This window comes from Ursus arctos, unplaced genomic scaffold (assembly GCF_023065955.2).
Source record: "Ursus arctos isolate Adak ecotype North America unplaced genomic scaffold, UrsArc2.0 scaffold_21, whole genome shotgun sequence".
NCBI lineage: Eukaryota > Metazoa > Chordata > Mammalia > Carnivora > Ursidae > Ursus > Ursus arctos.
The window spans coordinates 5,399,124-5,426,651 of NW_026622886.1; the positions used below are offsets into that span (position 1 = coordinate 5,399,124).

At 57.1% G+C, this 27,528-nt stretch overlaps 1 protein-coding gene across 1 annotated transcript in view; it reads left to right on the forward strand.

The window, feature by feature from the left end:
- Nucleotides 1-27,528, forward strand: part of MYH9 (myosin heavy chain 9) — an 89,564-nt gene that overhangs the window by 56,530 nt on the left and 5,506 nt on the right. Inside the window, exons 11-34 of the mRNA XM_048218171.2 lie at nt 947-1,065; nt 2,757-2,909; nt 3,683-3,856; nt 5,554-5,727; nt 7,671-7,785; nt 9,662-9,855; nt 10,173-10,294; nt 11,038-11,107; nt 12,805-12,965; nt 13,863-13,971; nt 14,964-15,095; nt 15,519-15,725; nt 16,174-16,311; nt 17,587-17,710; nt 19,730-19,901; nt 20,689-20,901; nt 21,212-21,356; nt 22,337-22,543; nt 22,736-22,840; nt 22,957-23,109; nt 24,103-24,351; nt 25,362-25,574; nt 25,722-25,934; nt 26,188-26,349. Of these exons, the coding sequence (XP_048074128.1) occupies nt 947-1,065; nt 2,757-2,909; nt 3,683-3,856; nt 5,554-5,727; nt 7,671-7,785; nt 9,662-9,855; nt 10,173-10,294; nt 11,038-11,107; nt 12,805-12,965; nt 13,863-13,971; nt 14,964-15,095; nt 15,519-15,725; nt 16,174-16,311; nt 17,587-17,710; nt 19,730-19,901; nt 20,689-20,901; nt 21,212-21,356; nt 22,337-22,543; nt 22,736-22,840; nt 22,957-23,109; nt 24,103-24,351; nt 25,362-25,574; nt 25,722-25,934; nt 26,188-26,349 (3,824 nt within the window). The remainder of the gene's footprint in view (nt 1-946; nt 1,066-2,756; nt 2,910-3,682; nt 3,857-5,553; nt 5,728-7,670; nt 7,786-9,661; nt 9,856-10,172; nt 10,295-11,037; nt 11,108-12,804; nt 12,966-13,862; nt 13,972-14,963; nt 15,096-15,518; nt 15,726-16,173; nt 16,312-17,586; nt 17,711-19,729; nt 19,902-20,688; nt 20,902-21,211; nt 21,357-22,336; nt 22,544-22,735; nt 22,841-22,956; nt 23,110-24,102; nt 24,352-25,361; nt 25,575-25,721; nt 25,935-26,187; nt 26,350-27,528) is intronic.

Sequence of the window (27,528 nt, forward strand, 5' to 3'; positions counted from 1 at the left end):
GCCAATCCTTTCTTTTTCATTTTATGTGTATTCATGGCTGGCTATCGCTCTGTATTTTTTTTTTTTTAAGATTTTATTTATTTATTTGATAGAGAGAGAGACAGCCAGCGAGAGAGGGAACACAAGCAGGGGGACTGGGAGAGGGAGAAGCAGGCTGTCTGCTGAGCAGGGAGCCCGATTCGGGGCTCGATCCCAGGACCCCAGGATCGTGACCTGAGCTGAAGCAACTGAGCCCCCCAGGCACCCCACGCTCTGTATTTTTTTTAAATAAAATATACACGAATGTGACTCTGGTGTGTCTTCAGGGAGTGAGCTTCAGGAGTTAGGAAAGCCCTTGCTCGAATGGATGTGGGTTTCCCTCCATCATTCTGGGGGCCAAACCAGTTGTTCCAGTTAGTAGAACAGTGATTTCTGCTGCCGCGGGATCTTGCGCGCCTTCCCCTGAACACGTTAGGACCGTGGACGGCTGCCATCCCCACGTCTGCTCCGCGGCCGCTGCCGTTCCCTGCGTTACTGCAGATGACCCCATTTAAGCTGTTGGCCTTAATGTGCTCTTCTTGGGGCTTCTGAAAAAACATAATACATACGTGTTTGGATTATAAAAGATGTTACCAGGGGACGTGTGCTGTTGCGGCCCCTAGCACTGGGGTCGGGGTGGGCAGGCTGTTCCTCCCAGTCCTGTTCGTGGGTAGGACCCACTTCCACACGCACCGTGTGGCCAGGAATGTGCAGGGGAACCGGCCCTGGGCCCCCAGTGAGGAGGTGGCACAGCCATGGGGTCTGAGGGGGAGAGCTGGGCATTCTGCGCCCTGCTGACGAAGGGCCTGGAGCCAGTTGTCCTGGTAATGATCTCTCAGTTACCACCTCTCGGTGGAGCAGAGGGACTTACTCTCTTGGGTTTAATTAAAACTTCTTAGTCCTCCCTTCTTTACTCTTTGAATCACAGCTGCCCAGAAAGTGTCCCACCTCTTGGGTATCAATGTGACGGATTTCACCAGAGGAATCCTCACCCCGCGCATCAAGGTGGGACGGGACTACGTCCAGAAGGCGCAGACTAAGGAGCAGGTATGCCCTCTGGCCTGGGGTGGGGGGGGGTGTGATTGGGGGTAGGTGGGTGGGGGTGGGGGGGTGGGAGGGAGATCGGGCTGCCTTCCTAGCAGGGTCGCTGCAGCGGCCGGTTTGGGGCCCGCTCTGGGCCATTGCTGTGATAGGCACCTTGCCTGGGTCCCTCATTCAGTCCTGGCAGCAATTCGGGGAGCAAGGTGGTGTTTACCCCCAGTGAGAACATGGGAAAACTGGCCCCAGAGGGTCAGTATGCTGCCAGAGGCCTAGTGGCCCAGTGGCCCGGGGCCACTGGCTTGGAAAGGGCTGTGGTTAGGTTGTGCCCCTTTGCATCGAGTCGGCATTGACACTGACTGGTCGACAAGTGTGGAGGCATGTTCTGTGCGGGGATAGAGTAAAGCGAGGACTTGCTGTTTCTCTAGCACAACTCATTCTGATACCAGGACGGCGGCACCCACTGTCCTCGAAGCCCGTGCCGAGCGGCTGTCTCTCCACCACCTGCTGTCTCGTGCGTGGTGAGAGACAGTGGCATCTTCCCTCGGCTGTGCCTCATGAGTGTGCCTGCCTCCCCCGGGAGCTGGGGTCCTTCCCCAGCCAGACCCCTCTGTTGCCCCTAGTGGTGGGCGTTTTTAAGGTGCTGTACTCCCACCTCTCAAAAATACTTTGAAGTTCACATTGATGAGTTCTTTTTCCTAGGGGTGCCGTCCACGGTACCCCACACTGGTGGCTGTGGGCCCATGGGCCTGTGGGCGACGCCCTGCGGAGCCGTCCTACCACGACCAAGAGCGTTGTTTTCAAAAGACAGCGTGCATAATTATTACCAACTGTTCATTTCCCTAATAATTAAAGAACCTTTATTTTTTCCAGTATGAAACTACTATATGAACACTTAGGATTCAGAAAATAGAGAAAAATCTAGAAAAAGAAACAAAATGGTCACAGTCCTGGCCAGTGACAGATATTGGGTGGCTCTTTATTTCCTGCAAGGTTTTTTGTTTGTGTTTAAAACATTTTTATTTATTTATTTATTTAGTTAGTTAGTTAGTTAGTTATTTGAAGTAGGCTCCATGCCAGCCTGGAGCCCAACGCGGGGTTTGAACTCAACGCTGAGATCAAGGCCTGAGCTGAGATCAAGGGTCGGATACTCAACCAGCTGAGCCACCCAGGCGCCCTAAGGCTTTTTCTTTCTAAAACTTAGTTGTCACCCTGGGTTTTTATTGTGGAACTGCTCCAGCATTTGCAAAATAGGATAGTGTAATGAGCCCCATATGCCGGTTGCATGGGCAGCTTCAAGGGTTCCTGATTCCCGGCCAGTCTTGGCTCATCATTAATCTTATGCCCCCACCTCCCACATGCATTATTTGAAGGAAACCTCAAACGTCTTATCATTTTTTCTGTAGATACCTCAGTGTGTCCCTTTTTATCTTAAGGTTTTGTAAATGTCTAAGTACTTCATGCTATGCCTGTGTTGTCGGGCATCTAAGTTGTTGCAAATTTGGGTCATTATAAATAACATTGCAATGACCGTATTTGTGTGCAAAGCTTTTTCTTCTATCCTTAGGGCTGTCTCGGGGCGGGGGTTGGGGGGGCGGGCGAAGGTGGAGTGACTGGAGCAAAGGGTTATAAGATTTAAACGTTCCTTGTATCTGACCTTCTGTCTCCCTGGGTGTGTCCCCTCCCTTCCCCCACCCCAGGCTGACTTTGCCATCGAGGCTTTGGCCAAGGCCACCTATGAGCGAATGTTCCGCTGGCTGGTGCTGCGGATCAACAAGGCTCTGGACAAGACCAAGAGGCAGGGCGCCTCTTTCATCGGCATCCTGGACATCGCTGGCTTCGAGATCTTCGATGTGAGCTCCTCACTTGTGCTCTCTTGGCCCCTTCTCCCTGGCCGAGGAATCTTCTTTCCTGTGGTCCCATGGCATTCTGAGTGGGCCAGCTCCTCGCTTGCGTGGAGACAGGACACATCAGTTGGGCGTGTTTTAAGTTCCAGCAAGCACTCCTGTTCCCAACCGGTAGAGCTAGAGAGAACAGGACCTTCTAGCAGGTATCCTGGGAGCCTTCACGGGCAGGTGCTTTCTGAGCTTTACTCTTCCAGCGACTATTTATTGAGGGTTGGACAAGACGCTCTCTGCCTGTGAAGACAGGTCTGGCTGGAAAAGTGATACTTGCAGTAGATCAGGCGTTCTTAACCTGGGGTCCATGGAAGGATCCAGAGAGGTCCTGAACTCAGACGTCCTTTGCGCTCATCTACCTCAAACTCCTGGAAGTCACGAAGCCCACAGCTTCGTTTATTAATAATAAAGCACCATGTATTCGTATGGCACAGTATTTTGAGAATTACATTTCAATGTAACTTTTTTCCTTTGTAATTAGTCGATCTGTTTTATTCACTTTCAAACTTTGTTCTGAAAGAGGCCTTACCAAACTTCTAGAAAGATCCATGGGCCCCAGGAAGTGGGTTTGATTAAGGGAAGACGCCTGCTCTTCTGGGCTCCCTGGGGGCCAGCACCGAGCTGCCCAAGGAGGTCCATCCTGAACACCCGTCCCACTCTTCCCCGAGGAGCCGCGGCTTCGTGGCGGGAGGGCGGGCACCCTCTGACGCAGCGCTCTCTCCCTGCAGCTGAACTCCTTCGAGCAGCTGTGCATCAACTACACCAACGAGAAGCTGCAGCAGCTCTTCAACCACACCATGTTCATCCTGGAGCAGGAGGAGTACCAGCGCGAGGGCATCGAGTGGAACTTCATTGACTTCGGCCTCGACCTGCAGCCCTGCATCGACCTCATCGAGAAGCCAGTAAGTGCCAGACCTGTTCTGACCTCACACCTGGCTTGTCACTTGTCCCCTCAGGGGGGCATGCGTCCGGTTCCTCTCCCTGTCAATGCCAGCTGCAGGAATAGGCCCTTGGGCTCAGATCTGGTGCCTGGGGGACTCGCCCAGCTGCCAACCAGGTGGGGCTGTGGCTGGTGCCCAAGTATCCTGTCTTCAGTCCCAGAAGACCACCCAGTGTTTACCTGAGGGGTGGGCTCGATAAGGCTTTCTTTGTCTTAAAGAAACAGGCTGCTTTTATGTTAGAACATCCTGTCCCCAGGTGCTTTTGCTGCGGCGTGGCCTTGGGCAGAGCCAGGGTGTTAAGTGCTGTTCCCGGTACAGGAGCCGAGTCTGCCCGCCTTTAGGACTAACTCGGCGCCAGAGCTTCCGTCCCACAGCGTTGGCTGTTGGTGGGCGGTGGTAGCCGGAGAGCCCTCCCCTTTCCCCTCATTTCATCACGAAAGCTTTTGCAGGTGCGGCTGGGTCACCTGCTTGGGTTTTAAGGTTGGACAGGATATGCTCCTTCATGGAGCCTGAGCGGTTTCTTGTTCTGGGTTCTCTCTCGATTGAGTTAAAGCACTGAACTCACATCTTCCAGAGTGCTGAGCTGCTGAAAATGGGTACAGCCAGAGTTACACCGAAATGCCAGTTAGCTGGAAGATCTCAGAGGGAGCTGGTGCACTTGGAAGTGTTCGTTGAGGCGGGGGCAGGGGTTGAAACGATTCATGATCCTAACGTGAAGCACTTGACTTTTGTGATGAGTTTTTCTTAAATCAGTTGAGTTTTCCAGTGAGTAAGATCCCATCCGGCTTTGAGTCTTGTCGGCCGGGCACCAGGCTCCACAGCGTTTCAATCTCTTCTTATCAATTCAGTGTGCTGCTGGGGCTCCGGGGGCTTCCTCGGAGGACTTGCCCCATGTCTCACATCTTACCACATCGTGGTGCAGACACAGCATGGGGGGAGGTGTCTCAGAGTTGCTCCAAGGAGGGAAGGTGCCTGTTGAGGGCAGCCCCCCGGGCGTGTGGGCCCTGGCACACACCCATCAAACCTACCAGGTGATTTCCGGGGCACTAAGCTTTTGAAACTCCGTGATGGATCATCTGGTTAAAGTGTGTCAGCCACACCCAGACCTCATAAGTTTCTTTTTAAATTAGAACCTTATTTATATATGTATTTTTAAGTGGGCTCTATGTCCAAGGTGGGGCTCGAACCCATGACCCTGAGGTCAAGAGTCATATGCCCTACCCACTGAGCCAGCCAGGTGCCCCTAGACTAGAGTTGTTGTTGTTGTTGTTGTTCTTCTTCTTCTTTTTTTTTTTTTTTTAAAGATTTTATTTATTTATTTGACAGACAGCCAGTGAGAGAGGGAACACAAGCAGGGGGAGTGGGAGAGGAAGACGTAGACTTCCCAGTGGAGCAGGGAGCCTGATGCGGGGCTCGATCCCAGGACGCTGGGATCATGCCCTGAGCCGAAGGCAGATGCTTAATGACTGTGCCCCTAGACTAGAATTCTTGAGTTGAGTTCTGCTAATGCTTCTTTTTATGCCCTCTATGGGGACAAGTGCCGCCCACCCTCTGCTGATTCTGCGGGTTCTCAGTCCTGACCTCCGGCTTCTTGTGAGGGCAGGGGTGGGGTGGGCCTCCAGGTCCTACTCACCTGTGTGTTGCTGTGTTTTTCCCAGGCAGGGCCCCCTGGCATCCTGGCCCTGCTGGACGAGGAGTGCTGGTTCCCCAAAGCCACCGACAAGAGCTTCGTAGAGAAGGTGGTACAGGAACAGGGCACCCACCCCAAGTTCCAGAAGCCCAAGCAGCTGAAGGACAAAGCTGATTTCTGCATCATCCACTATGCAGGCAAGGTGAGGCGAGCACATGCACGGCTGGTCCTCCTCCAGGGAGGTGGGGATGACAGAGGAGCTGGGCAGCCCTGGGGGCGGGGCAGGGGACAGTGCCTGTCTCGTGACTCATCCAGCGGGGTGCCCCGTGGCAGGAATCAGCATCCACGCGGCTCTCCTGCCTTGCGAGAGCCCCGTCCTGTGCGATATTGTACGAGGGGCTCGCAGCAGTCTCGGGGGTCTTGTCATTAGGTGCATTTTCTGGGTGTGGAAGGGAGATCTGTGCTAAAGGCAGATGCTGGGGTTTGAATTAGAACCCTGCCACCCCTAAGTGGTGTGACTTGGGGCCAATTAACCTCTCTGAGCCTCCGTCACCTCATCTGGAAAACCAGTAAGCACCGCCGTGCAGCGTTACGTGTATTCAGTGAGCTCGTGCGGCCCGGTGCTTGGCGCAGGTCAGTGCTCTAGGCGAGGCCACTCGGGCCCTGCACACCTGTCGTCGCCGGCCGCGCTGTCTGCGGTGTTCCCAACTGTTGTGCTCATTGGGGAATGTCTAGCTGCACTCTTGGCTTCTACCCACCAGAGGTCAGTAGCACTCTCCCTAGATGTGACAAAAAGGTCTCTACACATCGCCAGACATGGGGTGGGCATAGTGGCCTGGTGGGGAGCCATGACAGTGGGTGACAGCTTTGTTAATGGCCGAGGCTGCCCAGCCACAGAATGGCAAAACTGCCCTCATCTCGAACTGAAGAGGGGTGTCCTGAGTCCTCAGAGATCTGTACTTAGAATAAAGCTGGTTTCAGCAAGTTCTGTGTTCCTTGCTTGAAGCTCCTAACAGTTGCGCCAGAATGTGCGAGGAGTCAGGCTAGGTGAGCCACGAGCTGTCACGGCCTGCTCCGAGCCACACCTGGTCCCCGCCCTGGTCCCTGCCCACTGCTCCTGCACGCGGCCCCCCTGCAGCCCAGCCTCTCCCACGGAGCTCGTCTGGTTCCTGCTGGTGCTGAAGCACACGGCTCTTGGCTTTGAAAACACCCATTAAAAAAAAACAAACCCCTGAAACAACCAACCCCGTTTCTATAGTTACCTAAGGCAACATCCCTGAGCCGCATTTCCACTTCTCTGTGTGTTAGAAATGCACTTGCAGAGCTGCTCATGGGGCTTTTATTGCAGTATTATTCATATTGCAAAAAACCAGCCATGCCGGAAAGCCCATCGGTGTGAGCCTGAACGGTGGAACTGGCCACGTGTGTCCACGCCTGGGGGCGGGGGCAAGCATGCTGGCTGTGCCCAGGCAGCCAGATGGCCAGGGATGTGGTGTCTGGGGCTTCATCGCCTCCCTGGAGGTAGCAAGAAGCAAGCATCACACACGTCGTCGCTGACAGCAGCACACCTGTGGGAGCACTTCCAGAAGGGGCCCCAGAACAGCGGTCACCTCTGAGCCGTGCTGTGGGTTAGGAAGAGGGAGGCCAAGGTGGCCTGCGCTCCAGATCGTTCTGGGGTCTTTGCAGTGAAAGTGCAATGGATGACTCATGAAGAACATATTTCAGAAAATAATAATACAAGCTCTGAGAAAACTTGGGCATCCTGAAAAGATAAAGCCAAAATCCTTGCCCCGTTACTAAAAGAAATACTATAACATTTTGGTTATGTCCTGCCAGGATTTTTTTTTCTTTATGTTTATATTACCTTAAAAAAAAATTAAAAACAGGATATTTTATCACCACAACCTAAATTTCTCAGGCAGCCCCCCATTGCTGGATATCGGTGTCGTGGGTAGTTTTTCGCTGTTCCACGTCCCACCGCCGAGAACGTTCCCCCCCTGCTGCCCTCCTCGCTCATTTCTTTCTTGGGGCAGGACATACCAGCTCCAGGGGTGTTGGCGCCCGTGGGGTCAGCTGGTTTTCGGGGCGCTTGTCAGAGCTTGTGTCCCCAGAGCAGCCTGTGACTCCGGCCCCTGACTCTCGCAGGTTGACTACAAGGCGGACGAGTGGCTGATGAAGAACATGGACCCCCTGAATGACAATATCGCCACGCTTCTGCACCAGTCCTCCGACAAGTTCGTCTCGGAGCTCTGGAAGGATGGTACGCCCTTTGCCCCCACCCCCTGCCTCCCCTGGCCATGGCCGGCCTCTTCCCGCCTTTCCTGCGGTCCCGGGACCAGGGCCGGACCTGCACCCGTGGGAATGTCATGGCGGCCCAGAACCTTGGCCCGCGGGTTTCCCGTCCTGCGGTTCCACCTCTCCGTGGCTCTGGAGTTCTCTTTCCTTGCTTCTGTCGGTTCCTCCTTTCCTCTGCCTGGTTTTGCTTTAACCTCTCTGTTGCAGAGATGGAGAGCACTCAGAGAGCCTATTTCTATCACCGCTTTCCCATTCTCCACCTAGAACCAGGTGACTGGCCACCCTGAGTGCTGGCCCTCGTGTGTGCTGCTTGCAGGGCTGCGTGAGGTGCGCTTCTGCTGAGTGTTCTGACCCCGTGGCTCTTCCTGCCTGCCTGCCTGTCCCTTTCCCCGGTCTGCCCCTGGCTTGTGGGCAGGCTGTCCATCTGCATCTTGAAATGGGGGGTGGGGGGGAAACTCCAGCCTAAAAATTCATACCCTCCTCAGAGCTGCCCCTCAACGCCATCTTGCTGCTTGAGTGGCTACGGGTGTCTCAGCACGAGGTCGAGGAGTCGTGCGCCCTGCTGTGTGTGCGTGCACCCGAAAGCGAGGATAGTCTTTGTGCTTTCGTTCAGCGCGCTCAGCAGGGGCCTGCTCCTTCTGGGCCGAGCCTCCAGGGGCAGGACGCAAACGGCTGGTTATCATGGGGCACATTCACCCTTCCTCTGGGCAACCTGAGTGGTCTTCACAAGCCGCCCACTCCCCGGAAGCCTTCGGTAGCCAGTGAAATGGGCCCTGGGTGCGTGAGGTCAGAAAGGCCTCCCGGTTTAATTGACTGGTTCAACGGGTCTATCCTCGCTCCTGGCTCCTGTCTTGAGCACCTGTTCTTTTTTCTATTTTCACATAAATCCTAGAGGTCTGGCCACAAAAGAATAGGAAGCAGACTTCATCACAGAGCCCTTAGCTTTTACATCCAGCAGCCGAAGGCTTCTAATACTGGCTCTTGCTTAAAACGGCCCTCCGGCCCCCAGCCGCTGTGGTTGGGCTTGCTTGTTCTTTGCGTTCACGTCGGAGGAAGCGGTTCCTTCTTTGCTCTGGGCATGCGCCACGGTGCCGAGGGCTACCTCCCGGGAGGGTGTTTGAGAGCTAGGAGACCCAGTGAGACACAGGAGCAGGAAGGGGTCTGCACGCACACTTCTTGTGACCTCTCTGCTCCTCATGCCGTGTGCTGCTCTAGGCCCCTGGTTTAGAGGGCTCTGCGCAGGCCTCCAGACAATGCAGGAATCGTCGAGTCCTAATAACTGTGGCAGGTAGCTTTACGGCTCCTACTTTCTAACTCCCAGCTCTGTGCCCTTAGGTAGAGGTCAGTGTGATTTCAGAATACTGTTTTTTTTTTTTTTTTTTTTTTTTTTTTTTTTTTTTTTTTTTAGTGGGACTATGAAACAACAGGATTTTGTAGGTCAAGTGTTAACACCTCGTTAGAGGCAGCCTAGTGATGTCACCAGGCTCGCCATTCTGAGATCCTTGCAGCTTTATTACATCTCTCTGGGAATAGGAGCTTGTCCAGTGTGCTGAAGATGGGTGATAGGAATGTGGGGTTAGCCATTGGACCGCTCCCACCACCCCCCGCCCGTGGCTTTGCAGGCTTTCCAAACCCTTTCCTGCCTCCTGTTCACAAAGTCAAGTTTGCTAAACGTTTGGAGTTGACCTTAGCCCTCTGTGTAGATTCTGCGTAGAAACGGTCTCGCTGTTCTGTAGTCTCTCCTCCTCCTGTCCCGGTGTCTGTCTCTCCTGTCCCTCCACCCCCCCCCCCCCCGCCCAGGACCACTGGGCATTCATGTGCTTTTTGGGTGATCTCTGCAGTGGACCGCATCATCGGCCTGGACCAGGTGGCCGGCATGTCGGAAACGGCGCTGCCCGGGGCCTTCAAGACGCGGAAGGGCATGTTCCGGACCGTGGGCCAGCTCTACAAGGAGCAGCTGGCCAAGCTGATGGCCACACTGAGGAACACCAACCCCAACTTCGTCCGCTGCATCATCCCCAACCACGAGAAGAAGGTGCGGGTGCTGGGCCCCTGTCTGTCTCCCTGAGCAGAAGTGGTGTCTCTCCCCCCCCCCCCTGAGAGCCTCAGCAGAGACCTACCGTGGCACCGCACAAGGCACCCTGAGCAGACAGGCTGCAGTTGCGGCCGGCCTGCCTGCTGGGTGCCTGGCTCCCTGGAGCCTTTCCCGGACCCGGACTGGGTACCTGTGGGCTGCTGGGACTCCCACTCCTGGGGGTGTGTACTCCCTTGAGCCACGAGGGGCCTGCCCTGCCTTTCTCTGGCCACGCCAGGTAGCGACTCAAGACCACACGTGTGTGTTTCTTTCTCCAGGCTGGCAAACTGGATCCCCACCTCGTGCTGGACCAGCTGCGCTGCAACGGGGTCCTGGAGGGCATCCGGATCTGCCGCCAGGGCTTCCCCAACAGAGTGGTCTTCCAGGAGTTCCGGCAGAGGTGAGCCGCGGCCGGGAGCCTCCCCCTCCTGCGGCGGGCCGCGTGGGCCAGGAGCAGTTTCCTCATCCCCGTAGGGCTGAGGTCTGGCCGGCTCCTCCTGTTCATCTCTGTGCCACCCTCTGTATGAGAAGGGGGTTTCCTGGTCTTGTTACCTTGCTGGCTGTCACCGCTAGTGACTGGGTGGCCTGGCACTGCTTGCTACTGTTAGAGGATCTCGGAAGGGAAGTTAAAGAGGAATCAGCCAGAGACCTGGGTGTTCGAGGAACTTTGTAGAAACGGAGGTCCCAGAGCTCTGGGGCTTCTTGCTGCATGTGGGGACGACCGAGTGGGACATCGACCATAGGGTCCTATGTGTGTAAGGGCTACGCTCAGGGCCGGTTACTGGCGTGATGCAGCCCCCTGTTTCCGGGACCATCCCACTTGTTAGAGGCCCCTGCAGCGCCTCGGGGGAAAGGGGCAGATGCGGACACCGGGCCGTTAGCAGTTGGTGAGCCCAGCCTAAAGCTCGTCTTTGACTGAAACAGTCCAGTGTGACTTTCCATCCACTTTCTAGAACGCGTGAAGGCTTTCTGGGTCGCTGAGCCTAAGGAAAGAGCAGGGTGGGATTTGCTGAATGTCTGCCTTCCTTGGGAGACGCCGTGAAGGGAGTCCTGCGTGTGTTGTCCTGTAGGAAGCCATGCATCCCAGGCCGCGGGGAATCCGAGCAAGGGGCTAGACTGACCAGCCTTCTCTTTCTTCCTCAGATACGAGATCCTCACACCAAATTCCATTCCGAAGGGCTTCATGGATGGGAAGCAGGCGTGTGTGCTCATGGTGAGTAGAACTGCCCACTCTGGCTCCCACGGAGGGGGTGGCCCTTTGGCGGGTGCACGTGCATGGCCGGCACCCGTGTGCCTGGACACGGCCCTTTTCACTGGATGACGCCTGCACGTTGTTGTCCTGCCGTTGCTCCAGTCCTGATTCTGCCGGACGCCCCGTGCAGCAGCCGTCTTGGCCCTGGGATGGTCAGGGATGGCGTGCGGGACGGGGGCGGTGTGGAGACTGACACTGCGGCCCCAGCAGGCTTCTGACGGGAGCTGCTCCCTCCCTTTGGGGCATGTTCTCGTGCTTTCTTGCCTGTGTCTCCTTGGATTGTCATGCCCAGTGTGGTTAGCAGGGGGCAGTTCCCCACCAGGGCAGCTGCCCGGAGCACGGCCCCAAGCCCCCGCAGTGTGTGCTTCTGGACATTTCCTCTCAGCCCTTCGAGCAGTGCCTGACATGCAGCGGGCTCTCTGAACTCTGCTAGAATGAATGGCAGCCCCTGGTGGCTCGGTGGCCAAGCTGGGGCCGGATTCCCCCGTCCTGTTCCCTACCGTATAGGTGTCGTGTTCCTCCCAGGGGTGAGCGGCCCCTGCCTCCTGTTGTCTTTCCTCTGCATTCTTTCCAAAGAGGAGAGAGGGTGGGCTGGGGGGTTGTCAGAAAGAGAAGCGGGAAGAAGGAAGCAGACATGTCCTATGTGGGAAGCTCTGCGTTAGGTGATAGGGAGGTGGGGATGGGAGGGAGGAGGCCGCTCCCTGCTGTCCAGCGCTCACCAGCTGGTGGGAAAGAGGGTGTGACCAGGGAGGGTGTGTGGGCCACCCTCTGTCCAGGAGACTTGGTTAGTGGCTGTCCAGGTTAGGGGTGGGGCAGGGAGGGAAGATGCCCATGCTGGCTCCTCTCCAGTCTTCTCCCAGGGCCTCTCCAGGATGACCGGGGCCATTTGGGGGCCCCGAAGCTCGCTCGGATCCCACTTCTCCTGTTCCAGGCTTTGACTTTCAGAGCTTGTTCTAAATCTGTGTCTCCCGACAGGCAGACAGGCAGACCCTTCCCCCGGTGGGTTAACAAGAGAGCCCTGCATTGTACGCAGACTGCTCAGGGATGGTAATGGGCACTCATTCTGTTCTGTCCACAGTGCGGGTGGCCCTGTGCTGAGCTCTGTGCTTTCCCATTCAGATCTCACGGCCATACTGTGGACGAGGCACTATTGCTTGATTTCTTCACTTCTCTTCTAACGAAAGAAAGCATTATTTCCATTTTCCAGCTGAGGAAGCAGGGGCTCATAGAGGTTAAAGCCCTGGGTCACCTAATTAGCATTTGGTCTGGGCTTGGCCTGAACCAGAGCGTGTCCTAGTCTTGGTGACAACGATGACGCGTAGCCCCCTCTGGTTTGAGGGTGGCCCAGCTGGGCATTGGTAGACCGTAATGGCAGTGCATGGAGGTGGGAGGTAGAAGGGGGGAAGACCCTGAGATCCCTTTGATGTCGGGGTTCTGTGTTTTTCAGTTGTCTGGTACGTCACCTGCCCTGTGCGGGAAGCCACCTGCCCCTCCCAGCATCCTCTGAGCCCCGCTGTCTCTGGTTCCGGGGGACGGGCTGCCCAGCAGAGAAACAGCTGCTGGTGGATAGCCTCTCTGGGACAGACTGCTGGCTCCCAGCGTTGTTCCAAGGGCCCCATGGTGGCACAGGGTCAGTGTCCTGCTCTGCTCCCATCTAGATCAAAGCCTTGGAGCTGGATAGCAACCTGTACCGCATCGGCCAGAGCAAGGTCTTCTTCCGGGCTGGTGTGCTGGCCCACCTGGAGGAGGAGCGGGACCTGAAGATCACGGATGTCATCATCGGGTTCCAGGCCTGCTGCAGGGGCTACCTGGCCAGGAAGTGAGTTCTTGGAGGGGCCCGCCTCTGCCCAGCCTGCCGGTGCTCAGGCCCTTCCCAGCTTTCCTGCTGCATGGGCACTGATGCCGATCCGGCGTCAGTCTGAGGGACGCCCAGGTGTGGAGCTCCATGCCCCCTGCTTTCTGGATTTCTGCCTGAGGTTTAAAGTGACCAGCTGGGAAGAGGGTGACTCTGGGCCTGATTCGCCTGCCCCGAACAGTTCTGCTTACCAGTATTCCTCACCGTGTCCCTCGTGTGGGGACGATGCCCAGAGTTCCCTGGTCTCCTCAGGAGATCATCCTTGAGTCCAGCGCAGTTCCTCTGAGAGTGGGGCTCACCTGCTGCAGGGCAGTGGGTGCGGCGACTGCACGTTGGTCTCCGGAACCCCGATGTCTGTGCTTGGGGCCGTATGTTCCAGTGTGAGCTGGGAGCCCTGGGAGACAGAGCATGGCTTTGTGGTGTTTGGACAAACGGAGCCTCCGTGTATCCCAAAGCCCCTTAAGTTGACACGTTAAGCCCACCTTTGCAGGACATCGGCTGCTGACGTTTTCCCGCCAATCAAAGGCCCCCCGATGGCGGGTGGCAGCAGGGTGGGAAGCTGAAGTCAGCACGTCTGCTGAGTGGCCGGCGGTCACACCAGACACAGATCTAGTTAGTTTACAAGGGGCTCTCACCCCGTGAACTCACTTGCCTCTTGGCGAAAGAGGGTGGCCTGGTGACCTAGGTCCTTGTCAGTCACCCTCTGCGGGGTCACCCCCCGGACTCCACCCCGAGGCCAGGCTCCTTCCCTGCACTTGTGTCTTGCGGCATCTCAGGCGGGGCGGGGTTGACTCCCCCGGAAAAGCCTCCCGACCGCTGGAGGTGTGCGGCCCCCTGCCCTGACTGGGCCCCTGTCCCCAGGGCCTTCGCCAAGCGGCAGCAGCAGCTGACGGCCATGAAGGTGCTGCAGAGGAACTGCGCCGCCTACCTCAAGCTGCGGAACTGGCAATGGTGGAGGCTCTTCACCAAGGTGGGTTCCGGACGGGGCCTCGCGCGCCCTGCCGGCCTCCCCTGTGGCACGGGGACAGGCAGGCCCCACACAGGCCTCTGTGCGGGCCTCGGGGCCCTGGGAGTGGCGTGAGCCTGCCCACGTGAGCCCGGGCTGGGCCTGCCCTGCGGGGTCCAGAGCGTGCGTGCCTGGCACGTGTCTGGCGTGGACGGCTGCAGCCTGCCGTCGGGCTCAGAGCAGCTCCCATCCGTGTGACGCCCTGGCTGCTGGGCCCCTCCCAACAATGTGCTGGGGGCGCTGTGTTCCCAGGCAGCCTCAGGGCGGTAGGTCGGAACGTACACAGCTGGACAGGCCTTCCCCTCCTTAGCCTTCTAAAAAAAAGAAAAGTCCCTTCATCGTGAAAGTCATTCAGGCTGCCTTTGTTTGTAATAACTAATTTGTGGCAGTTGCAAAAAGTTAGACTGACAACATAAGAAAACAAAAGGTCGCACGTGATCCCTTCAGCCCCGAGCCAGCGTCCGTGTCGAGATGTTTCAGTGTTTATTCCCTCTCTTTTTTTTACTCTCTTTAAATCTCCGCTCTGTAAACCATAGGCATTCTTACTAGCAGAGCTCCGACTTGCATAACAGTCTTGTGTTTCCCATTTTCCATTTAAAATTCCTTCACGAGCATCATTTGTTTTAAAAGTCAGCATGTTATTCCCTGGAGACATTTCCTATTTTATCTGGCTCCTTTTCCCGTGGTGTTTCTTTCTCTCGTTCCTGGTTTTTCACTGTTGTAAACTTGCTGTCCACATCTTCACACACACGGGGGTGGTTTCCCTGACCTGTACTTACCGGGTCAGAGGCCTGTGGCACCAGCCCTGAATCGATTTCCAGAAAGATGGTCTGTGCTCACGCCTCCTCCCCACAGCTTGTCCAGTTGCCCGTCACTCCCGTGAGCTCGCACTGGGCACAGGTGAGGGCCCGGACAGGCATCCTCAGCCGAACACCTCTACCTCCCATCTCTTCCAGGTCAAGCCGCTGCTGCAGGTGAGCCGGCAGGAGGAGGAGATGATGGCCAAGGAGGAGGAGCTGGTGAAGGTCCGGGAGAAGCAGCTGGCCGCAGAGAACAGGCTCACGGAGATGGAGACGCTCCAGTCCCAGGTCGGTGTCTGCAGGCTCGGCCTAGGTAGTCGGGGCGGCCACTCCTGGTGCTGCCACCTGCTGGCCACCAGTGGGCGGGGCGTGTTGTTTGGAGGTGAAGGAGACCTTTTGCTGTCACTGTAAACAGACCCAGACCCCTTCTGGGTTTTGTGATGTAGGGAGGCTGTGATGTAGGGAGGCCCCCCGTTGGGACGGACAGCTCGTGAGTGTTGGGTGAACGTCCCTGAGCCTGTGTCCTGGGGATGTCAGTGCATAGCTCACGGGCTAGTGGTGGGAAGTGTCTGGGAGCCTCAGTGCCCTCGAGACGGGAACTTCTCGGGTGGGCACGGTCTGCTCCCCACGGAAGCCTGAGCACGAGAGCCTCCGTGCTGCTGGGGCCTGAGCAGCTTGCGGGGGCTCACGTGATCTGTGTGCTCTTTGCAGCTCATGGCGGAGAAGCTGCAGCTGCAGGAGCAGCTCCAGGCGGAAACGGAACTGTGTGCTGAGGCCGAGGAGCTCCGGGCCCGCCTGACCGCCAAGAAGCAGGAGCTCGAAGAGATTTGCCATGACCTGGAGGCCAGAGTGGAGGAGGAGGAGGAGCGCTGCCAGCACCTGCAGGCAGAGAAGAAGAAAATGCAGCAAAACATCCAGGTAAAGGCCCCTCCCTCCCTCCAGAGAAGGGGCAGGGCTGGCCGCCAGAAACGGGGTGGAGGGGACACGGCGCGGCGAGGCGCAGCGCCCTTCGAGCCGGAGAGAACGCAGAAGTCGCCAGGGCCGTGGGAGGCCTCTGAGAGCTCCTCTGTGTGGGCAGTGGTTCCTCTCACAGGCGTCAGACTTCCGCGAGCACTGCCAGAGGAGCACCAAAGTCTGATTTCCCTTGGTCAGTCCGAGGAGCCAGGGCGGTCAGCTCTGCCTTCTGCTCACGCCTTTGGCGGGCAGTTTGCGCGAGGAGGCACCTCGGAACCAGCGAGCACACGATCGGGCCGGGGTCCCTTGTCTCCGTACCCCAGTTTTGAAGACGGAACCCCACAAGTGGGGGGTTGGGCCGGGTCCGTGTGGTCTCCCCACCCCCCTCACGGTCTCCCTGGCTCCGCGGTAGGAACTAGAGGAGCAGCTGGAGGAGGAGGAGAGCGCCCGCCAGAAGCTGCAGCTGGAGAAGGTGACCACCGAGGCCAAGCTGAAGAAGCTGGAGGAAGACCAGATCATCATGGAAGACCAGAACTGCAAACTGGCCAAGGTGAGGCCCGGAGCGCTGAGATGCGCGGGCTGCGGAGAGTGGGCGGCTGGGCGCAGGCCAGGCGCCGGGCCTACTGCCTCCCTCCCTCTCCTGCAGTCACAGCATCTGGTCATGGGTCCTCTTCTGGGTGTCCCTGGCCTCCGGGTGCCAGCGTCCTATTCGAACGGGTGTTTCTCACCGCTGAGTGGGGTCCAAGGGCAGGGTTTGGCATTTCTTTTCGGTAAAGCTCTCTGCAAGCTCCTGATACCTGAGACTTGTAGCTGAGCCGTCTGTGGGGTTTTGCACATCGTCACCGGGGGCATTTGGGCACCGTGGTGGCTCAGTGTTAGGTGCAGGGGCCCTCCTCCAGCTGTCCCCAGGCTAGTGGCTGTTTCTTTTAGAGCCAAGTCGGGTCCCTGTCAGAGTCTGCCATTGAGCACATAAAAGCCCAGAGTCGTGTCAGGAGAAGGAAAGACAGGGTCAGAAGGCCCTCCTCAGTCCCGAGTGTGGGGTGGGGGCTGATGTGGCAGGACGCCAGCCTGTGGACTCTGTGACAGGAGACTGGGTCGCTCGTGCTAGGTGTTGGTGCTTGTTTAGTACTGGGACTGTGAGGTCAGCCTGGTCAGGGACTCACTGAGATTAGGACTCCAGTGATGGCGACGCGGTGAGAAGTGGGGGGAGCAGCCGGGTGCTTTGGGGCATGAGGAAGGCGGAGGTCACAGCCCACCCAGTGAACGTGTGCCAGGCACAGAGAGGGTAGAGTAATTGTGTGAGTCCCCTTCCCAATACTAGCTGCCACATGGGTGCCTTTCTTAGTTGAGCCCAAAGGGGTGACGCAGGTCCAGGAAGGCCTTAGGCACCATATTTGAGATACTAAGGAAGCTTATCCAGCTAATTTAGGGGTGCTAGTGAGTTTTTGTTGTTTTTTTTTTTTTTTTTTTTTTGGAGATTATTTGAGAGAGAGACCATGAGTGGGAGGGGCAGAGGGAGAGAATCTCAAGCTGACTCCCCGCTGCTCATGGAGCCTGACCTGGGGCTCGATTTCAGGACCCCAAGATCATGACCTGAGCCGAAACCCAGAGTCAGTCGCTTAACCAACTGTGCCAAGCAGGCACCAGCTAGTGACCTTTCAGAATTACCCTTTGACCCAGAAAATCCTAGTGAATCAAGTGTTTAAGGTCCTCCCCTTGGTTCAACCCTAAATTTCTGGGCAAGTTATACTTTGAAGAGAGCTAAAGTGTTCTGTGCTCAACTGACTTCAAGCTCTGACCCACCCTTGCGCCCCCCCCCCGCCAGGAGAAGAAGCTTCTGGAAGACAGAATAGCTGAGTTTACCACCAACCTCATGGAAGAGGAGGAGAAATCGAAGAGCCTCGCCAAGCTCAAGAACAAGCACGAGGCGATGATCACCGACCTGGAGGGTAAGAGGGTGGTGGGCAGGAACCGGGGCATCCCCACTCCAGGTCCTTCCGAGAGCAGGGTCACCAGGCTGGTCTCGTGTTCGCTGTGTGCAGGCAGCCCCCAGCCACTGCCCTGAAAACCTCGGGGACGGCTCTGCTCCCTGTGGGGGTCTGGGCCTCCGGGCACTGGCTGGACTGGGGAGGGATGTTCCCCCACGTGAAGGGCTCTCAGAACACTTTGGCATTTCTCTCCTGTCACGTGCCATGAGTTGCACAAGATTGGCTTCCCGAGAGGTCCCAGGTCTGACCCCAGCTCTGCCGCTTACCAGCTGGGTCACCTTGCAGCTCTCCGTAATCTCCGTGGGCTTTAGTTTCTCTTCCCTCTAAGGGGTGCAGTGAACGGGCGTCCGCAGGGGCTGCAGTAAATCACACGTACAGACGCACCGTGCGTGCTCTGCTGGGTTGGACCGATGCTGCAAAAGGCCGTTGCTTGACTCGGGGCAGGTGACCAGTTGTGCCTTTGTCACCCTGTGTCCTGGCAGGAGGACGGGCTGGAACACGGGTCTGTGTCTGAGCATTTCTCACCCCTGCCTCTTGAGAGGTGTAGATAGCAGAGAGGGGAGAGGGGAGAGGGGAGAGGGGGCTGGGGGCTCCGAGCTCACGCCAGAAACCGCTGCTGCCTCAGACTCAGAGCAGCCCAGCGTGCCCAGGGAAGTTGTTGACTCCTTGCACACGTAGGGCCCACACCGTCCGGGCTGACCACCAGGAGCATTTTCCCAGCCCTGCCTTACCCCCTCCTGTTTGTGGGGAATGAGGCGAGTCAGGCCAGCTGGGGGAAGTGAGGTGCTGCAGGGGTCTCACCCCACGGACTCCCTCCCTCACCCAGGAACAGTCTGAAACACAGTCATCCAGCTCTAGGAGGGCATAGCCACAGGCAAACACAGAGGGTCGTTTTTTTTTGTTTTTTTTTTAAAGATTGATTTGTGTGTTAGAGAGGGCAAGAGCACAAGCGGGGGAAGCGTTAGAGGGAGAGGAAGAAGCAGGCTCCCTGCAGAGCAGGGAGCCCGATGTGGGGCTTGATCCCGGGACCCTGAGATCATGACCTGAGCTGAAGACAGACAGACAGACATGCACATGCACACACACACACACACACACACACACATGCACGGCCGGTGGGAACATAGACCGGTAGGTGGCCTTGAACAGTATGAAGCTTCACGTGCCTACAACCGACGCAACACTCTCGGCCACACGCACAAGGGGTTCGGGGCCAGCGTGCTCACAGCAGCATCGTTCTGAAGGCGCACGTGCCCGTCAGTCGTAGCACCGGGAGATAAGCTGTGGTATGTTCACCGGGCGGAACACTGGACTGGTCACGTGGGTCAACCGCACTGACACTTAACTTGCTAAATCTCAAGGTCTCAATATTGAGTGACAAAAGCAAGTCAAGGAATAAAAGCCACTGACCCTTACTGAGCGCGGACTCTGGGCTTGGAGCTGTTGTGCGTGCCCACGGATACTAATGCCCACGAGCCTCACACCCTCATGAGGCAGGTGGTCTTGCTATCCTTGTTACTCAGATGACGCACAGGAAGGCGAAGGGGTGACCTGAGTGATGTCCTAGTGGAAATCGTAAAGCCAGACATTGGACCCTGACCCACTGTACCGAGCGTGTAGAATTCATACAGGACGTTCCCTTACACAGTTTAGGTTCTTGAAAACTAAACCTGTTTTTTAGGGAGGCCGACCTGGTACAGCCTTAAAGGAAAACAAGGGAACTGTGAGCACAGCGTGCAGGGGAGCGTAGGTCCCTGGTGGGGCAGGTCAGCAGGGTTTGGGGTGACACTGGACGTGGAGGCTTGGGGATGTTCACTCCTTCATCCAGGCCTTGGGTACGAGTGTGCGTATCGTGATTCTTTAAGGCTCACGTATGGTTTATGACAAAAACTTAGTATTTTATGTCAGAGTAAAAAGCAAAGATGGAAAAAATCTGTGAGCACTGAGGGCTCTGTCGGTCTCCCCCGGCTTGCTCCTCAGAGCGCCTCCGAAGAGAGGAGAAGCAGCGTCAGGAGCTGGAGAAGACTCGTCGGAAGCTGGAAGGGGACTCCACCGACCTCAATGACCAGATCGCCGAGCTGCAGGCCCAGATCGCTGAGCTCAAGATGCAGCTGGCCAAGAAAGAGGAGGAGCTGCAGGCTGCCTTGGCCAGGTAGGAGCCATGCATCAGCCCATGGAGGGGCCAGCGCCCCCTGTCGGCACTTGCCGCTGTGTGAGCCACAGGCTGCTGTCCTCTTGGAGCCATTGCACAGCAAGAGCTGTCCTATGCCCTGAGGACATGCATGCAGCTGTTTTGTTATTGTCTCTCTGTAATCCCCCAGAAGTCATCTGCAAGGTCACCCGAGCACCACAGGCCTTTCGTTCCTTGCATTTTAAAATTTTCTGGCTATAGGCATGCTTTAAAAAAAAAAAAAAAAAAAAGAGCTTTGTTTTAAATCCACAGTAAAATAGCAGAAGGTGCATAGAATTCCCATACACCCCTGCACCTCCCCCCACATGGCCTCCCCCACTATCACATCCCAGCCCAGGGTGGCACATTTGTTGCAATTAATGAACCTGCACTGGCATGATTTTCACCCCCAGAGTATCTGGGGCACCTTTGTATTTTTCCTTAGTTGTTGTAATGATGGACTGTAGCGTTTTATTTCCTTTTTAATTTTCACTTAATATTTAGTTGTTTTGTATTTTTACGTTTAGAGCACTGAATTTCAGTTTGGAAAATGAAGTGACTCTTCTATGGGGTTTTTCAGTTCTCAAACTGGTTTTGCTTTTAAATCTTCTGGAAGCTTCAGATGTCTTTTTTGCAGAGAGGAACGCCTGAAGGCCATGGTTATGACTTCGGAAGTGGCTTCGGCTGCTCCTCGCTGGAGGCTTTTCTGCACACTCTGCTCTCTGAGGTGGAGAGAGCCTCCTCCTGATGTTGTTGGTCTCTTTGGCAGAGTGGAGGAGGAAGCCTCCCAGAAAAACATGGCCCTAAAGAAGATTCGAGAGCTGGAGTCACAGATTTCCGAGCTCCAGGAGGACCTGGAATCTGAACGAGCTTCTAGGAACAAAGCTGAGAAGCAGAAGCGGGACCTTGGGGAGGAGCTGGAGGCTCTGAAAACGGAGCTGGAGGACACTCTGGACTCCACGGCCGCCCAGCAGGAGCTCAGGTGCGCCAGGCGGCCCAGCGGCCAAGTCACTGAGGATGGGGGGGTGGGGACAGGTCCTCCCCAGGTTGGAGCAGAGCGGGAGGCCTGTTGCAGAAGCTGGCTTGGAGTTGGGGTGAGGCCAGGGCGAGGTGCCAATTCCTGCACAGAGTGGGTCTGTGAGCCTGGGCTGGAGGGTCCGCGGCCGAGGAGGGAGGCAGCAGGGCTGGGGCGGCCGGTGCCCCTTGCCGGCCTCTCGGCATTCAGGGAAGAAGAGCCCAGGGCGGCAGCACGCCTGGACCCTGGCCTCCATCCTGAGGGTGCTTCTCTCCAGGTCCAAACGCGAGCAGGAAGTGAACATCCTGAAGAAGACCCTGGAGGACGAGGCCAAGACCCATGAGGCCCAGATCCAGGAGATGAGGCAGAAGCACTCACAGGCTGTAGAGGAGCTGGCCGAGCAGTTGGAGCAGACGAAGCGGGTGCGCGCTCTTCCCTGGGCCCATCTCAGTGACTGTGGGTGGTGCCGGGCTGCGGGCCGGGGAGGGCCCTCCTAGAGACTGGCTGCCGCCCCAGGCCAGGCCTGCAGGGCAAAGTGGCTCCAGTACCGACTGCCTGGCTCGGAGTCCAGGCTCCAGCCCTAAGCGGCTGTGTGACTCGGGCAGGTAGCTACCTCCGTGCCTCAGTTTCCCCATCTGTAGAGGAGGCTAATGATAGGTCTCTCTCACTCAAATCCGTGACAGTTGGAGTTGAGGATGTGAATGATAAGGACTCAGTAAGTTGTTCAAGAATGACCGTCGTTAGTATTTCGTTCAGGACCCTGCCAGAGCAGAAAGCCTCCAGGAATTGGAGTGGCCTGGTGATGAGTGTCAGAGGGCCCTAGGGTTTTCTCTGGAGCACCCCCAAGTGGTCAGCTGAATTCTTGATGGGAAGCCTTGGGATGTTAACCCTGCTAGTCTCCGGTAGGTGGCTGGGCCAGGCAGGTCCCCAAGACCACGTTCTGCCTGCTGTGGTTCCCAGCACCAAGCCACTCTTGGTGGCGGCCCACGAAGTCAAAGGCTCTTCCACGTGGCGGCCTGTCAGCTATTCTCAGAGGCACGCCTTGTCCATCTGGGCCCCTTCTGGTGAAGCCTTCCCTTGCCCTTCAGCTTTTCCTCACCCAGCACACCTTTGAGTTTGTGCAGCTCCCCCTTGAACGTGCCTGTGGCCCTGTGGCCAGGCACAGGTGGGGACCATTTCCGAGGTGAGGACGCGTGCCGCATGGCACGTCCGGCTGAGTGAGGAGTGCAGGTCAGGCCTGAGCGTCCGGGCCCGGGGCTCTCTGCAGCACGCATCCCCTGGGCAGGCCTGCCGGCGTTCTTGTTACAGAGAGCACAGATCCCGGATCTGGACCGGGCGGCTCTCCCAGCCGCCTGCCAGGGCACAGCCGCCCCTTTCCACCTCCTGGCTTTCGTCCCCGCAGGTGAAAGCCAACCTGGAGAAGGCGAAGCAGACCCTGGAGAACGAGCGAGGGGAGCTGGCCAACGAGGTGAAGGTCCTGCTGCAGGGCAAGGGGGACTCCGAGCACAAGCGGAAGAAAGCAGAGGCCCAGCTGCAGGAGCTGCAGGTCAAGTTCACTGAGGGAGAGCGCGTGCGCACGGAGCTGGCCGATAAGGTCACCAAGCTGCAGGTGAGACCTCCGCTGGGACCCGGGCCTGGGCGCAGGGTGCCTGCTGCTGCTCCTTGGTCTTGGCCCTGATCTCCAGGGCTCCCCGCTCTTTCTCTCAGCGAGGCCTTCGGGGCGCAGCCTGTGACTCTAGCCCCCCTTCGCTGAGCGGGGGCCAGAGCAGTCATGGTCCTCGTCCCTCCTGTCCCCGTGCAGGTTGAGCTGGACAACGTGACGGGTCTCCTCAGCCAGTCTGACAGCAAGTCCAGCAAACTCACCAAGGACTTCTCCGCCCTGGAGTCCCAGCTGCAGGACACACAGGTAAAGATGGCGGCGGGGCCCAGCTCCTCCCTTGTATCCACGGGGTCTCTGGGTCCTCCCGGCTCCTCGCTCCCGTCTGACCCCGAGCCCTGGCGCCCCCCTTGTCCTTGGTGTAGGAGCTGCTCCAGGAGGAGAACCGGCAGAAGCTGAGCCTGAGCACCAAGCTGAAGCAGATGGAGGATGAGAAGAATTCCTTCAAGGAGCAGCTGGAAGAGGAGGAAGAGGCCAAGCGGAACCTGGAGAAGCAGATCGCCACCCTCCATGCCCAGGTTCGGTATCGGCGCCCCCCAGAGACTCGGGGAAACTGGGGGGACTCTGCAGGCTGGGCAGTGTCCGGCTGGGTGCCCGCCTGCACAGGGGACAGAGGAAGCCCAAGGCCTGCCCCTCTCCAGCCAGAGCTCCTCACTAGGGTCCCCGGGGAAGGATTCAGGGGTCTATAAACGTGGACGGAGGAGACATCACTTCTGTGTTTCCACCAGTCTGGATGACATGTAGTGTGTGTTCCTGTTACGCACGTAGGCCATAAGCCACGCCAGCGGCAGTGCGTGTGGTGCGAGGGAAACCTCATGTCACCGCGTCTGAACTGTGACGGGCTTTGTGGATGTCCTGATGCTCCCGCCGCTTCAGGAGCTCGTACTTGATATGCTAACAAAGCAGCACATGGGTTACTGTGTCACAGTCTAGAGAAGGACCCGCGACAGCACACGTGTGTATTGGTTTGCTTGGTGAGCTTGTGAGCTTGTGTGTCTTATGCGTGTTAAAGCATCGTTATAAGAAGGAGGCCATAGTCTTGTTCTAGACTATCAAAGGGTCCTCGACCAGGAATAGCCATGTTCTGCATCCTATCCTAGGACCTTAGTGGCCAGGCCTGGAGATCTGCACCACCTCCTGGGGGTGGGCCTGTGGTCTGTGCTCCAGTCTGGGTCGGAGCGGCAGCTTTGTCTCTGGGCGCGAGGAGGCGCTGTGGGATGGATACCTGCGGAGCTCCTGCCTCCAGCAGACAGACTTTGTCCCTGGCGGGAGGCCGATGAACAAGGCTCTCCTCTCTGGGCTTGTCTGGAAAACAAGAGGCTTGGTGTATGTCTTGATGGAGAGACCACCCCGGGGCTGCACACACTGGGCAGACCCCCTTGAAGAAACCCCATTTCTCTCGCCCTAGTGGAAGAGGGGTGTTTCTGTGACTGGGCCTCTGCTCATGGGCTGCAGGCTGGCTGCCACGCCCCAGGCAAGGGCTGTCTCCCTGACTCTGTGCTCCTGCCCAGGTGACGGACATGAAGAAGAAGATGGAGGATGGCGTGGGGTGCCTGGAGACTGCGGAGGAAGCCAAGAGGAAGCTCCAGAAGGACCTGGAGGGGCTGGGCCAGCGCTACGAGGAGAAGGTGGCCGCCTACGACAAGCTGGAGAAGACGAAGACGCGGCTGCAGCAGGAGCTGGATGACCTGCTCGTGGACCTGGACCACCAGCGCCAGACCGCCTCCAACCTGGAGAAGAAGCAGAAGAAATTTGACCAGGTGGGTGCCTCTGGGTCACCCCACCACCGGGCTCGGGAGGGCCGCAGGGCAGGCACACAGGGTCCCCCTCGTGGCAGGGCATCTCGTCCCCTTTCCTGTTGCTGACGTCTTTCAAAGTGTCTATATGAACCAGTTTTACTCTTATGTAGGATTTTTTTTTCCTTTGTTTTCTTTGCTGTCCACACGGGGCTCAAACTCACAACCCTGAGGTCAAGATGGCACATGTCCTATGCACTGAGCCAGCCAGGCGCCCCTATGATGTAGGGTTTTTATTTATGTGTTATACCTCTGCCTCATTCCAGAAGCTCTGAGGCAGCTTATAGAGAGACCCAGACAGTGGGGAGGATAGAAAAATAGAATACATCAGGGGTCTGCACAACCGGTCAAGTGCAGCCCCGTCCCTGTCGCTGGGGGTGAAGGTGCGTTGGATTCTGCTACGCTCCTCAGTTTGCTGCTGTCTCCGGCTGCTTCCCTGCTTCTGCAGCAGAGCCCAGCAAAATCTAGAGCGTTCACTTTCTGGTCCTTTAAGAAATGGGCCTGGGGAATAAAGAGCTATTGGGGCAGAGGGAGATGGGGAGATGAGGTCTGGTGCCAGGAGGGCCCACACGGAGAGTGGATATCCAAGAATTTGAACGTAAACGGGCATCCTTGATGAGGGCTGCAGGTGGGTCTGTGCCTCTAAGCAGCCAGATTGACATGGTCCTCCTGTTCAGGAGAACCGGGCCTTTCCTGGTTCTGAGGGAGTAATGTTCTCTCTGGGTTTTCATGGAAGGGGTGCCATGGGACATACAGAATCGTGATTATCAAATGATGAAAATGAAACAGACCTCACAGCGTGCTGGCAGAGGTGATCTCTGTCCTCGTCTGGTTACGAGGATATGCTGGACGGCGTGCACCCCACTTGGGGCCCGCCGGGTACCCTAGGTGATGGCCTGGTGCCTGCTCTTCGTGGTCCCGGGTGCTTTGCCCACCTGAGGGCAGGAGGCTCACGGCGACCACCTCTCCCCCAGCTGCTGGCCGAGGAGAAGACCATCTCCGCCAAGTACGCAGAGGAGCGTGACCGGGCTGAGGCAGAGGCCCGGGAGAAGGAGACCAAGGCGCTGTCGCTGGCACGGGCCCTGGAGGACGCCATGGAGCAGAAGGCGGAGCTGGAGCGGCTCAATAAACAGTTCCGCACAGAGATGGAGGACCTCATGAGCTCCAAGGACGATGTCGGCAAGAGTGTGAGTGCCGAGTTGGCAGCTGGCTCCCGGGAGGGGACCCGCGTGGGGATGTCCCCAGGGACTAGGGGCTGAGGGGACACCGAGGCCGGGGACATTGGGGACCTTGTCCCTCCACTCCTGACTTGGGTTCCTTGGATGGGGGCACAGGTGCACGAGCTGGAGAAGTCCAAGCGGGCCCTGGAGCAGCAGGTGGAGGAGATGAAGACCCAGCTGGAGGAGCTGGAGGACGAGCTGCAGGCCACCGAGGATGCCAAGCTGCGGCTGGAGGTCAACCTGCAGGCCATGAAGGCGCAGTTTGAGCGGGACCTGCAGGGCCGCGACGAGCAGAGTGAGGAGAAGAAGAAGCAGCTGGTCCGACAGGTATGGATGATCCCCCCACCCCTCACCTGGCCGGCTTCCTGTCTCCTTCCTCTGCCTGGGTTGTGTTGGGCTCCTCGTCCACTCCTCCCGTGTCCTTAGGTTCCAGTCCCCTGTCTCCGGGCTCAGGGACCCTTCTCTTTTATGGCCGGTACTCTTCCTGGGCCCCCAGAGGCCCCGTGCAGCCCACCCGGGCTCAGAGCGGAGCAGGGTGTGGCTGTGGGTGCCGCCGCCTGAGCCGTGGGCCTGTCCCCAGGTGCGGGAGATGGAGGCGGAGCTGGAGGATGAGAGGAAGCAGCGCTCGATGGCGGTGGCCGCTCGGAAGAAGCTGGAGATGGACCTGAAGGACCTGGAGGCCCACATCGACTCCGCCAACAAGAACCGAGACGAGGCCATCAAGCAGCTGCGCAAGCTGCAGGTGAGCTCCCGGCTGTGGCTCTGGGCTCGAGCGGGGCCGGGAGACCAGCCCCGTGGCTGGTGAGCGCTGAGAGACGGCCCCCTCCCCTCTCTGCGCATGGACCGGTCTGCCCTTCGCCCTGGAACAGAAAGCAGACTTGCTATAGGGTCACGGACTTGTGTGTAGTAAACAAAGAAACAAGCCCACGTAAACCTAGAAACGCAGTGACGTTAGCGACGGAGTCACTTGGTGGTAGATTTCCAGAGGAAACCAGATCGGGCCCGGGTCCTGACCTGATCCGGCCATAGTGGACAGTGATTGACGCTTCGGAGCTGAGCACAGAACCCTGTGTGCCGCCCAAAGCACAGAATACGCACTTGGGAAATTCTCACCTCACCGATAATTAAAGATCACAAATTTTGTAATGTTTTTTTATTTTAATAATAACTTTAGTGTAGTTAGCATGCAGTGTTATATTAGTGTCAGATGTAGGATAATAGTGATTCATCAGTATGTCCACATGTTATTTAGTGCTCATCAAAATCAGTATCAAAGATAACAAATTTCATGCTATTCTATTTATTAAAAGGTTTTATATATTTATTAGAGAGCACGAGGTGGGGAGGAGTAGAGGCAGAGGGAGAAGCAGATTCCCCGCTGAGCAGGGAGCCAGATGCAGGGCTTGATCCCAGGACTCCAAGATCATGACCTGAGCCTGAGGCAGACGCTTAATGGACTGAGCCACCCAGGTGCCCCAAAGATAACAAATTTTAAAAAACAGCTTTGAAAAGCCACATGACACCCAGAAAACCAGCAGCAGGAAGAACAAATTCAGCGTCTGTTGGCGAGGTCGTAGGGTGTAGGTGCCCTCGTTGCTGATGGCAGGTGTACCTGGTACCATGTGGCCTGGGGGATCCCAGTGTAGGATTTATCTGCGGAAAGAAAAACAAAGCTATTTGACCAAGATCTTTAGAGTTAAAACCAATCACAGGAGAAGAACAAAGGAAATGTGTTTTTGCGAAGTGGGGGGGCGCTGACCTGGCAGGTGGACGTTGACGCAGAGGAGCGGGTGTCCCGGGGCATCAGAGCCCACATGCAGGTCAACAGGAAGTTGTAGAAAGTATAGCCCAGATGGCAGCTCGGGCTCACGTGTAGCCAGTGACTGACCCGGCCAAAGGTGTGCTTCATAAATCCTGATGA